Source organism: Stegodyphus dumicola, chromosome 8 (assembly GCF_044657685.1).
Source record: "Stegodyphus dumicola isolate Sdum_Otavi_A_Nest chromosome 8, ASM4465768v1".
Lineage (NCBI taxonomy): Eukaryota > Metazoa > Arthropoda > Arachnida > Araneae > Eresidae > Stegodyphus > Stegodyphus dumicola.
Genome location: NC_140775.1, coordinates 91,787,121 through 91,800,667, shown reverse-complemented (window position 1 = coordinate 91,800,667; position 13,547 = coordinate 91,787,121). Strand labels below are relative to the sequence as shown.

The following is a 13,547-nucleotide window of genomic DNA, read 5'->3' as shown; positions in this document are numbered from 1 at the left end:
ATACAAATAAATTTCAAAATATCCTATAAATAAGCAAAATAAGAATTAAAGAAATGTGAAACGAAAACTTAAAAAAATTATAAAAACTTGAATAAAATACCAAAACCAGGAAAATATAAAAGAAGATAAATTCAATCAAATCTGATAAAATGTTATCCAGAAAAGGATACATCAAGACTCAATTGTGATCCCCCTTCCACTCGAAAACCACTGCATTTCTCTATTCAAAATTAGCTGATGAACTATTCTAAATTATTTAATTAAATAATTAACAGTTCTTCTGAAAATTTTTAAGTCCTCTGTGATGCTGGGTAAAAATGCAGTAAAAAGCAAAATAATTAAATTCAACATTTTTTACTGCATTTAAAATTTAGATTACTGATTCCAGGAATTCAAGTAAAAATCTCAGTGTTCTCTAATTCATTGGCCAGAGTTTGTATATTTATAATTAGGATCATAAAATTAGAGCCTCTTATATATGGAGGGTAAAAGGAACAATTATGCAGATGTAATAATAAACTTCTGTTTCAGAAAAAATACTCTCTCGACATATTCTATAAACATCCAATCGCATATAAATTTTAACATGCTTTTACCATAATTTCATATTATTTATCTCTATTAATTTCACTTGGCATTTTCCTCCTGTGTTCTAAAAATAGTAAACATTTTTCTTCATTCTTCTTCAATTCTGCATCATTTCTAGGTCAGTCTATCTTGTACGACTTACGTCTTGCTTAATGCTGATGGTGTAGCTAATTCAGAACTTGAACTCAAAATTTCAGTAACTGAAACTTTCTCTTAATAAGTGACTTAAACTGAAACCCTCTCTTAGTGAGCCTCCTTGTTATATAACCACCCACTTTTGCTTCAGCTCTCTTTCCGTTAACATACTAGTTCGCTCACTTCTCTGCCACCTATTGTCAGTTGTTCTAAAAATATAATCTGTATAAAATTGTTGGGTGTATAGTGCACCTACAAAGATGAATGAAAGGAAGAAAGAATGTGTTCTCAGAATTAATCGTCCGGGAATCATTCTACCAAGTTCTACCTCCGATTCTGAGAGGCTGTTAATGCTTGCTCGCCGTGTGAATTGGACACGTTGGAAGAACCCGTTGAATCTGCTCTTGTTAACAGGGCTTATAACACAGAGAACCATCACCAGGCTGTTGCAGCTTTCTCTATGGTCATCCTATTATACATAAAAATTGCCCACACACCACATGGCATGGGAAAAAAAAGTCTGCTTGCGATAATAAACAAACAGAAAGAAAGCAGCCACTCTACAGATAAGTTCACTGGTGAGATCACAACTAGTTTTTAAAAATTGGTCTGAAGGCATGAAAATTATGAAGGAGAAATTAATTATTCCACATCTCTAGCTACTTTTTTCGAACACTCACACAAGTTATTTGATCTTAGATTGAACTGAAATGCGTAATTTTCAAATTTACCGTGACAAAATAAATGCTGTAATATATTTAATTTGTAAAGAAGGAAGACTTTGAATTTAGTCTGTGATTAATAAAAAGAGAGAATTTTTATGATATGCCTAGTATTACAAGATAAAATGAGTTCTTCCCACTTAAATTATAATTTATTGGCCGAGAGAGTCTTTCATCATTCTTTTCAGAAATAATGTATTTTTCATGCAAATTATAGATTCCTCCCCATCCCTCAATCTTTAAAAATACATATATGGATTGAACTGTATTTTAGCTAGAGATATCTAACGTAGCGGATTGTAATTGATGTGAGGTAGTTGTAAAAATTGTAGTTGCTAATACATATTTACTTTTTTGTACAAAGTTAAAGAAGTATTGTAATGGCAAAAAATTTCAAGTGTCATATTTCAACGAAAACATCTATTTTTACTGCTTTTGAATTCATCCGAGAGATGCTTATGCGTGATATCTGTATATACAGGCAGAATAACGGAATTTTTTCCTAAGCGGATTGTAAAATGTAATTATAAGAGATTTTTTTTTTCATGATGTACATACGTATCTTGCATAACTCAAAAATGAGTAGCCTCAAAACTTTGAAATTTTGTGCATAAGACTACTACAATGTATAGTTGTGACCTCCCTTTTTGGTTGCAGTCGGCTGCACCAAAAGTACACATGTATATGTACGTTCATTCTGTTACCCGGCTCGGTAAACTTTTTTTTTATTCCTATAGGTTGGTAACATATGCATTTGTTGCTTTAAAAGTGATTGAATTATGTTCTTATAGTTCCGGTTAAGGTTTTTATGCCTCTACTTAATCTGCATGCAATAGTTGTAGAATTATCAACAATTTAAAAGTTGTTTCAGTGCTACTATGCCTAATGAAGCTGCCATTTGTTTAAATTTGAAACTCTTTAGTGGAATAGTGAATTAAGTCAGTTTCTGGCTCTTTTTGCCATGTGGAACCAAAAGTAAACTTTCAGTTTTGTGCACCGAAAAATCTGTCTTCTTGCCTGTTAGCCGGATTGCTTGTTTTTGCATAGAAATTCTAGTTTTAATTGTAAAAATTGTTTTTTTAACTGTTTTAAACTGTATTTGGTGTTTTTCTGTATTTTAAAATTTTTAATGAAGATGTTTTATGTATTTTTGCCTTGCCGCAAAATGAGAACTGAATTAATTGAATGAGAAATATGTCTGTAATGAAATTCAAGGAAATAAGTTTAAATGAAATGCAGCAAAATATGTTTATAATTTAATAGACTGTATAAGAAAGTCATGTACTGTCCACATCAGATTTTTTAATTAAATGATTAATGTTTTCGATACTGTAATGTTGTATTTGAAAGTATTAAAAAACCCCTCCCCCCTTTTTTTGAAACCCTGCTTATCAAAATTAAAGGATATTCAGAGAAATAAAACTTATAAAAAAATTTTTAAAAACAATTTGTACAAAACTTATTTGACATAGGATACTATATTTGCTAGCTGATTAATCTAAAAAAATTTATGGAAATTTTAAAATGATGGAAAAATTATCTTTCTATCATATCTCTTTAATATGGTCTATTGTTATTCTGATCTGAATTAATCAGATCTTGTGAAACTGCATGCCACTCTTCAAAGAGTGCAGTTTTCAAATCCTGGGTAGGCATTTGGCATGCTGCAATTCAGCGGCCTAAAGCATTCCACATATGCTCAATCAGATCAGGTCTGATCAGATGACAAATCCATTCAAACGACATCTGTTTTCAAAAATTCTAACTCCAGAGATGGTGTCGGATTGGTGCCGTATGGCATAGTCATCCATTAGCCAAAATTCTGGAACAGTGTTTCTCAACCACCTTATGTTGGGCTCCAGTATCCCATCCACATAGCTGTGATCCATTACAGAATTTTCATCAAAGATATATAGCTCAGTAAAGCCTTCTTAATAAAATCTATTTGAGCCTCTTTCATGAACAATGGTTGTGTGTTCCTCTTTCCCTCCATATAAAAACAGATCTAAAATCACAGTTTAGTCTGTATGCAGTTATCCACCTGCTTCCTCTCAGCTCCACCAAACATGAAGATTACACCATCTTAAATGTTCCTTTAAAAGATAAAATGAATGGGGCAAAAACTATTGATTTTTACTTCCTTGTATGAAGTAAAAAGGAAGTATTGTAATCGCGAAAAGCTTCAGGCAGCATATTTCAACAAAAATATCCACTTTGACCGCTTTCGAATGCAATTTAACAATGTTTTTGTGTGATATCTGTACATAAGAACAGAATAAAAGATTCTTTTCCTCCAAAAAAAACTGTTTTAAAATGAATTCTAAAGATAATTTTTCGTGACGTCTGTATGTATCTCGCATAACTCAAAAACGAGTAGCCTCAGAACGTTGAAATTTTGTATATAAGACTACTATAACATGTAAATGTGCACCTCGTATTTTGGTTTCAATCGGCCTCGCCAAACGTATATAAATATATCCACTCTGTTACCTGGCTCAGTAATCTCAGTTTCTTTACTCTTATATGTTTGTAAATTGTACATTTTTTGCTTTAAAAATGATTAATTATGTTGTTTTTATCTTCCGGTTAAGGGTTTTATGCCTTTAGTAAATCTGTATGCAATATTTTTAGAATTATCAACAATTTTAAAATTGTTTAAGTGCCGCTAAGCCTAATTTGATGGTGGCCATTGCTCTTGTTTACATTTGAAACAGCTGAGTAGCGGATTTGTTGCCAATCTAGAAAAACTTAGCTTCGCAACAACAAAGATAACGCCTTTATGTATTATTTAAATCATGCTTAATCCTTTCTGGAATTTTTTCGAGGAAATAAGCGTTTGAGATTTACTTCGTAATTTTTAAATACAGATATTTTGAGTTTTTATGTATTTTTGCCTTGTCGTGAAGTGAAAACTGAATTAATTGAATGAAAAATACTCAATCGTCTGTAAAAAACTGTTTCTTTTTTGTTTTGTTTGCTTAATTTCTTTTATTCATAGTTCTAGCTTTATTATAGTATTTGAATAGAACATATGTGGCAACGATTAGATAATTCTTTAAATGATATAAATTTTGTGCATTCTGAGTTATAATATGAACGAAATATAATACTGTTAAGTAAACCTAGCGCCAGAGTGTCGCTATGATAAACAAAGTGAATTTTAAAGAATGCATTTATTCTATTGTGGTTTATGCGCTGTCGGTGAAGTAGGTTTAATTCAATCTAATAAGTTTAAATAAAATGCAAGAAAAAATGCGTATAATTTAGTATTCTGTACAAGGAAGTCATGTGGTGTACACATCAGATTTTTCTCATATACAATCCATTCTTGAAAAGATTTAATGCAGCAGTAGAATGACTGATTTGACTTCCTTTGGCAGCCTAAAGATCTGAGACCAACTCTCTTGTAGTTGCTTCTTGGTTTCTTCATCGACAATGACAAAAAATTATCTTCGGATGCAATTTTTGCATGGCCCTCCTTGCAAAATGTCCACTAACTGATTCACTGTTTAAAAAATGTTACCAAATTCTTGGTTTGACACATTGCGAAATGCTCAGATCTAGAGTAACCTCCATTTATGTTTGGGCCCTTTCCTTGAGCTTGTCAGTTAACAGCTACTTTTGCCCTTCACTTGATGATACTTTTGAGTCATAATTAATAAGTACCAGTCATTCTTGTAAACCACATTAACTTTAAACAACACTACATACCGAAATTCCTACATGCATCCATTTACACAACACATTACCAATCATCTAATTTGTATATTTCTTGAGGTGACCTATGTCCAGAAGTTTTTTGTCTTCAGTTGCAAAAAAATTAACCTAAAATATTATGCCATTGGATATTGGATAAAAACTTGAACCAGTAAGCGTTTTTCTCGGATTATTCTTAAATTTTGAGATGCTGTGCTATGCTCTTATTTCGTACTTGGAAGGGAAAGTTTAAATACATATTATTTGTGATAAATTTTAAAAATATGAATTACACAATGTTACAGTTTCCCATCTCTCCTGACAAACATCTCTCTTATCTTTTACAATTTAGTGGCAAAACCAATTTGTTTGTTTTGCTCATTATGCTTGAAAAGCTACTATTAAATGAAGGCTATTATTGGTAAGAATGTATTCAAGGGCTTAATTTTTCTATATTACCACATGTTTTTGACTTTCAGAGTTACTGAAGTTGCAGTGAAAATATGGGTAAAAATTTGCAAGATCTGTAAGGAAACAGCAATATAAAATCTCCCACATTATTTTCAACAGCAGTAAATCACATATCTTCTCTTTTGAGATTTATTGTTATTTGATTGAACTTTGAATTATTTTTTCAGTCTTATATCATCCATGAATCTATGAATATCCGAATGTCTCAAAAGAAGCAAGTTATCCAGTTGAGCGAATGTCTTGAATTGTTCACTACTGTAGAAAAACTTGGCGCTGATGATCCTTGGTATTGTCCATCATGTCAGAAACACCAACAAGCCACTAAGAAGTTTGATCTGTGGTCTTTGCCTCAAGTACTCATTATCCATTTAAAGAGATTTTCATACAATCGTTACTGGAGGGATAAACTGGATACTCTTGTTGAGTTTCCTATTGAGTATGTATCATAATTTTTGTTAATACTGAAACTGTATATTTCTTACATGAATTTTAAGAAGTGTTCTTACAGAAAATCTACTGAATGTAAATGCCAGAATGGTAATAAATATGCTGTGTTGGTGACATAATTAATAAATCTTCCCATTTAGAACCACTTTGTTTAGCAGCCATTTACTTAAGTTATTATTTATCAGGTTTTGTTTATTACTTTTTTAGATGTTCTATATTGTTTTAAGATTTAGCCATTATTTTAAATTTTAGTACTAAATAAGTGTTTGCAGCTGCTAACAGCACAATGTAAGTTCACCAAATTGTAAAACAGTTTTATTAAGTCTAAAAATAATGCATGAAATTGAACAAGTATCCTCAAACTGTTTAAAAATGAAATAAGTAAAAGTTGTTAGCTAACAATCACTTGAAGTTTTATTTAATTAATAAAATGTGTAGTAACCATCCATACAGTTAAATTCTAAATGTCAGTTTTTCTATTATCTCTATCTTTCATAATTTATACTAGGAATTCATAAAAGTTTGTGCTGTAGTTTTCATGAGAAATAACAACCTAGTAATTTCATGGAAATGCATTTTATTCAGCAAAATAATCTCCTACAGCTTCAAATACATGTTTTCAATGAGTTACTAGCTTGTTAATCCTGTATTTGTAAAAGTTCTTGACCCTAAAGCCAAAAAACTATCATTTGATCTGTGTGACATTTTGTTTTCAGAACTGTTGCTCGTGCAAATATTTATCCACTAGCAAAACCAGAAGATAATCAGATAGAGCAAGGAGGGATGACGTGACATGTTTTGAAGACATTCAAAAGGCAGTTACCTTTTATCGCTGCTTCTGATGATGATTGTTTCTTGTTGAGCTGGTTTTTATAGTCCTCCAGTAACGCTTCCACCTTTCCATTGTTAATTGCTCTTTGTTTTGCCTAGAGATGCAGTATCATAGATAGCAAGCAAAACAAAAGCAAAGAAATAAAAAAAAAATATGAACATCTGAAAGCTTTCAGATTTTACATTACAGCTTTATGCACAAATGGGCTATTCGTTTTATGTTACTTTATTTATTAAATATCATGTTCTTTACACTTAAACCATAAAATTCAGTTCAACAGTAATACCACAAAATAATTTTGAGTATATCTTTAGAATTTCCTATACACAGTCTCGTGCACTAGAGACTTTGTTTTTTCCTCATACAGTGTTGCCATTGCTTGCTTTGAAATTGTTGAGTATGTTAATTTAAAATTTGTCAAAGTCTTACAAAATATGAAGTCAATAATAAAACAAATTCCAAATTCGAGCTTCCAGATGTCCATATTCGGGTTAAAATGTAAATGTTATTCAAAATTTGATGACTCTAGGTACCATTTTTTTATCACAATGCGAGAAACATACATACATTTATGCAGATTCTTCATTATTTAATTTCTTTAAATATAATATTTGGTGTCAACAATTTGAAAAGTGAACCGAAATTTATAGTGAATGAACGCAAAATGCCAAAACAAAATAATAGCCTTCCTGGACTAAAAAAATTTTTTTTAGTGTCTTAAGAATTTTAAAATTTCTGCGCCTGTTATCCAATCTGGCCATAATTTCCTCCAGACATACGTAATTCAAGGTCCATTCGAAGTCACCTAATGGCAAACTTTTTTAATGAAAGCTAAGCAAAAGAAAATATTAAAATATATTTCCATACATCTCCAAGTGTTAATTATGCTGTTACGTTTTTCTTTTCTGACACCAGTTGTTGCGTTATTTTCTTCCTTCAGGTTCGTATGGATTTGGGGTGAATAATGACGACACTACTTGATGATGTATCAAAACACACTTTATTAGCCGGTATTCAGGACAGCTCCAAAATCTCGTTTACAGTCATCAACTGTTATAAACATGCTGGCACGATCAGCGACACAGATTTCACACTATCAGGCTATCACGGTGAAGACAGCTTTACTGCAAAGCACCAGAGTACAGATCCCGACTCTGCTCGGTCATTCTCGGAACTCCACGTACTCTCGAGACTCTCCACGCTACAACTCATGATGTACTCGAGAACATGCAGAGCACAGCTCCTGACTCTTCGGTTCAAGTTGTTCCCGGAGCTCAACACGCTCTCTCGACGATGCACTAACTGCGATACACTACGAGACTCTTTCAGTGCACTCGATGACACACTCGGCACTCGCTGCCCGGCTGTCAACTTGATACTAACTATCTCACCTTATATGAGGCACACATACACACTCTTTTGATGAGGCATTCTAACTGACTGCGGACCAGCAGGGTTTGTATTGCTTTCAGCTGGTGTTTGAGAACATTATAGGCTAAACCAGTAAGAATTCGTTCCAGAAGGTTCTCCATCTGTCCATGACATATCACCAATTTTGTCACCAAATGGGTGATTTCTCACCAAATGTGGCAACCCTGCCTTCCCTTGCCATTTTATGGCAACCCTAAAACTGCTTTGCGGGGGAATCTCACCGTGCCTGGACATTTCATAACACTGCCCCCTCCCAAGGACTGCACATCCTGGGCAGTACAACCCTTGGTCAGAAGCCAAACTCAGTACATACAAAACATAAAAAAAATAGTATAACTAAAGAAACAATTATTTACACTATGTACAAGTTATATACATAAATTAAATACATAACAATTTTAAATGATACAAATTAAAGTTAAGAATGAATTTGAGTCAGTCTTTTCATTAAAATATACCCGGTTCAAATACTTTTCCACTGCAGTTCTCAGATTATTTGTGTTTTGCATATCACAGTATGAAGATTCAGTCCTTTCAGACTTTTCATCCACAGGAAGATCTGAAACAGTTTGTTCAACACTGTAATTCATTCGCAGCATACGTATAATTCACCTTCGTATATTTAACAGATAGTACATGCTTATTTTCCTTCGTTTCCTGGGAACCAGCTCCAAATTCTGCATCAGAGTCATTATCGGAACCTGATTCTTCACAAACACAAGTGTCCAGGTTTAAAATCAAGTCTTTATCTGCAAAATCTGTGCTAGAGGCATACACACAGTTTGTGATGTAGGTGAATTTTCTTGCAGTACTCAAGCACACTGCTTCAGCTGTACGTCAGCATCTTCAATCTCAGCATCACATGAACTTTCAGATGGTTCAACACTTGCTGACTGCGTTTTCATAACTTCGCTATTAGTTTCAAAGAACTTAACAGTCGCATTTTCACTTTCATCCGCCTCCACTTCAGGCACTTGAGAATCAAAAGTTTCTTTACCGTCTTTTATTTCTTCATGTTTTTGTTAATCCCGTTAGATGCTTCATCCATCATTTCTTGATCTTTCTCAGGCAGTTTGTTAGTTACTTCCTTTGATTCTTTGCAAGCCACATCTCTCATTTCCACATCGTCTTTTATAGCTCCAGTTTCTTCTGTAAGCTCCACTTTCACTTTTCAGAGTTGTTTTTGCACCTTTTCATGGCTGACATTTATTTCTTCTCACCGGGCTTTTTTTATCTTTCAGTGTAGCTTTGATCTCGGCTGTCATCTCTTTATATCCAGATTTTATCTCGAAATTTCTGGCTTTTAACTCTTTCAGTTCAGCTTTCATCTCTTCCTGTTTGACTTTGATCTCAGCTAAGAAGTCCATCAAAGTCTTCATTTCCTCCGCCATAGCTTTCCTCTGCAGGCGGGTAACTGGCATTCACTCACAAATCCCACTTCTGACACATTGTTGCGTTTTTCTTTTTCTGACAACAGTTGTTACGTTTTTTTCTTCCTTCACGTTCGTACGGGGTTCGTATGGATTTGGAGTGAATAATGACAACAATACTTGATGAAGTGTTGAAACACACTTTATTAGCCGGTATTAATTAGGACAGCTCCAAAATCTCGTTAACAGTCGTCGAACTGTTATAAACACACTAGCACGATCAGCGACACACTATCAGGCTATCACGGTAGTGACAGCTTTACTGCAAAGCACCAAAGTACAGCTCCCTACTTTGCTCGGGCGCTCTCGGAACTCCACACTACAACTCGTGATGCACTCAACGAAACGCAGAGCACAGCTCCTGACTCTTCGGTTCAGTCGTTCCTGGAGCTCAACACGCTCTCTTGACGATGCACTAACCGCAATACACTATGAGACTCTTTCTTTGCACTTGACGACCCACTCGCTGCCCGGCTGTCAACTCGATTGACTCGCTAGACGACACCAACTGACACTCTTGATGAGAAACACCCCCCCCCCCCCCATTGTGACGAGGCACAATCTCAGACACGCACTACACGAGGCACACTCTGAGTGCAGACCAGCAGGGTTTATATAGCTTTTGGCTTGTGTTCGAGACCATTCTGGGCTAAACCGGTAAGAATTCATTTGAGAAGGGTCTCCATCCGTCCATGGCATATCACCAATTTTGTTGCCAAATGTGGCAACCCTAAAACTGCTTTGCAGGGAAGCTATCTAGCCGTGCCTGGTGTTTAGTCCCCAAGCGAACTTGGTGCTCATTTTATCGACCCATTCAAAGGATGAAAGGCTGAGTCAACCTTGCCCAGCCCCGGGATCGAACCCCGGATTTGTAGTACAGTTGTGTGGTGCACTAGCCACTTCGCGACCTGGCAGTGTATTCATATCTATTAAGTATAAATTTCAGTAATTCCAACTATGCAAGAAAGAGATTTGAACTTTATTCTATAAAATTATTTCCAATATTTTTTACCGCCCTCATTAATGTAATTATTCAAATTTGATGCCAGAATTAATTGAATATAATTGAAAAATTTTTGTTATTCCTTTCTACTAAAATTTTATGCATCTTTATAATTCTCTTTAGGGGTCTCAATATGACAAAATATGTTCTTAATCCATCTCATGGACCTGCTGTGTATGATCTCATAGGCGTTGCAAATCATTATGGAGGAATGGGTGGTGGCCATTGTAAGTAATGTTTCCTGTAATTATTGAAGTTTTTTAACTCTATTAAAAATTCATTGTTAAATCTTGAATTTTATTTTTTCTACAAAGAAGTATTACAAAGTATACTTACAAATGTATATATATATATATTTTCCCTTCCTAGACACTGCATATGGTAAAAACAAGAACAATGGTATTTGGTATTATTTTGATGATAGTAGTGTAACCCAGTCCTCTGAAGAAAATGTTGTTGTAAGTGTTTCTATAATTATTGAATCTGACAGATAATTTGTTTGTAGTTGGAATTTATTTAATGCAAATTGTTCTTTTTCAGTCAAAGGCAGCATACGTGCTATTTTATATGCGCCATGATTCTCATATTAGTCACCATACAAGTCGTCAGGCTATATCTGCTGCCCTGGGGGCTCCTCGAAATCCTCACATTTCCAGTCCTGATGATGATGCTGCCTCATCTAGTGATGAAGATTGCAGTATGGATGTAAATTAGCTTTATATAATTTCAACTAGGCAATTTTCCCTGCGTAATTGATGAAAGGAAAGAAAACTACTGAAGTCTGTAACATCTCCTGATCTGACTGACAACATTTATAAAGAAAACCAAATGGAAGGAAGAAGAATTGTCTTTCGAACGTTTTGTATGTAGCTGTAGATATTTAATCTTCACCGAGGGACACTTAGCAAGTGCTTCATTTTGATAAAATGGGGTCTTGCCATGGAGTGGTTGTTTAAAACGGGCAGTACGAACACTTGCTGCTGTTTGAAATTTTATTTATTTTGCCAGTTTTATGCATTGAAACCTTGTAAAAAAAGTCCAAATTTGAATGAATGCCCTATTCTGAATACTGTGATTTTCATCATATACATCTTTTTTTTTTTTTTTTTTTTTTTTTCCTTTTGCTTGAATGATGCGCTTAAAGAAACAATTATAACATTTGTGCCCACACAAGGTACCTTTTGCTTACAAAAAGAAAAAGTCTTCAGTGTGAAGTTGTAAAAGTAGAAATTACTGTAAAAATTATTCAGAACTGCCATATTTGTTCCATTTAAATTAAATTCTGTAAGGTATTGAAGTAATAAAAGTCTGCATACTTTATATATATATATATGTATGTATATGTGTATAAAAAAAAAAGCTAACTTAATTTTTACCGCCTAAATCTCAAGCTATGTATTTCATTTTCATTTGCCTGTATATAGTTTAACTACTAAATTTCTACTTTTACAGCCTTTGTTTGTGGTCACATAAAATTTTATAATTTTAGTTATTTTGTGGTTATGTGCAAATTTTTCAGACTTGCTATGCGATTTGGAAGTCCTGAACATAATTACTTGTAATATATTGTGCTATACATTACAGAATTTTAATTTATTTCACTTAATAAATTTTATTAGGGTATATTGTTTAGTTTATTTCAGTTAATGTTAGCAAACCTATATTATTTAACACCGATAACTACCAATTATTAAACACCAATAACTACCCCAATTCACTAAAAATAAAACGACTCAAAATTCGTAAATTTGCAGGTATAATGTGTTGTGATGAGCTCATTTATCGCTATTATTTATCACCTTACCATCCCATACATAATCTATTGTGGGAATGTTTATACCTGCATAGTACTATGTATAAATAAGCGGCATAACAAGCATGCACTCGTATTAGCAACATAAAACAATAGCTCGTATTAGCTACGTTTCCCGCGTTCTACCAGCAGCCCATAAAAAACGTATTACTACATGATCCACCCTTGCAGATCACCACATGCAGTTGGTGAAAAACGTAATTTTACGTGTCCCAACTGCAATGTTTTAATTAAGAAATTTTATTCTGAGATATGCAAATCTTAGGCATATATTAGAATTTTCAAAAAAGAATTTCAAATTTTCATGTATATCTGATGTAGCTAACATTAGTGATCTGGATTTGTTTCCATTTAAGATTACAGCATGTTAGAAACTAGAAATAATTCTCAAAAACAGGGAACCTAAAAAAGGCTGATAGGTGGAAATCAAGCTATCTGTATAAAACTTTGATGTATACACTAGCATGAATAGAAATTTGTTTAGAGTAATAATATTACGTATATAAGAAAATCTTTCTTGGTTCTCTTGGGTAAAAATCATCGGTTCTCCACTTTTCAAAATTTCGAAGATGCCCTTTCTTCTGTAAGTAAAGCCACTAGAAAGTGGCTGACTGCATCATTTCCACTATATACTTAAGATTCCTGATAAAATTAACCTTCGGGTCTGGTGAAAACCTAACAGAATATGCAAGAAAGACAGCAACACGGATGGCAGATAACTTTGATGGATCCGATAGGTAGGTAGGTAGCTTTCTGGACTAAAATGGATTCAAAATCTGAATAAATTATGTATGAAATGGATAGTTGAAATTTTTAGAGCCACTTATTTTCTGGTATTTTAATTTTTGAGCTGCTTGTGCTCAAGAATTTTCTACATGCCTGTCTAAAGTATCTTTCTTCATGACGATAATCGGAATAAAATTTTTTATGAGGCCAGCAAGTGTGTATGTGATTATGGCAGCTTTTCAACTAAAAATAA

At 33.6% G+C, this 13,547-nt stretch overlaps 1 protein-coding gene across 1 annotated transcript in view; it reads left to right on the top strand.

Annotated features, from left to right (window-relative positions):
* LOC118194231 (ubiquitin carboxyl-terminal hydrolase 15-like) overlaps positions 1-12,378 on the top strand; it is a 103,456-nt gene extending 91,078 nt beyond the window's left edge. The window contains exons 19-22 of the mRNA XM_085822124.1: positions 5,780-6,048; positions 10,879-10,982; positions 11,125-11,213; positions 11,296-12,378. Coding sequence (XP_085678250.1) covers positions 5,780-6,048; positions 10,879-10,982; positions 11,125-11,213; positions 11,296-11,469 — 636 coding nt within the window. The 3' untranslated portion in view covers positions 11,470-12,378. The remainder of the gene's footprint in view (positions 1-5,779; positions 6,049-10,878; positions 10,983-11,124; positions 11,214-11,295) is intronic.
* The last annotated feature ends 1,169 nt before the right edge of the window (positions 12,379-13,547 follow it).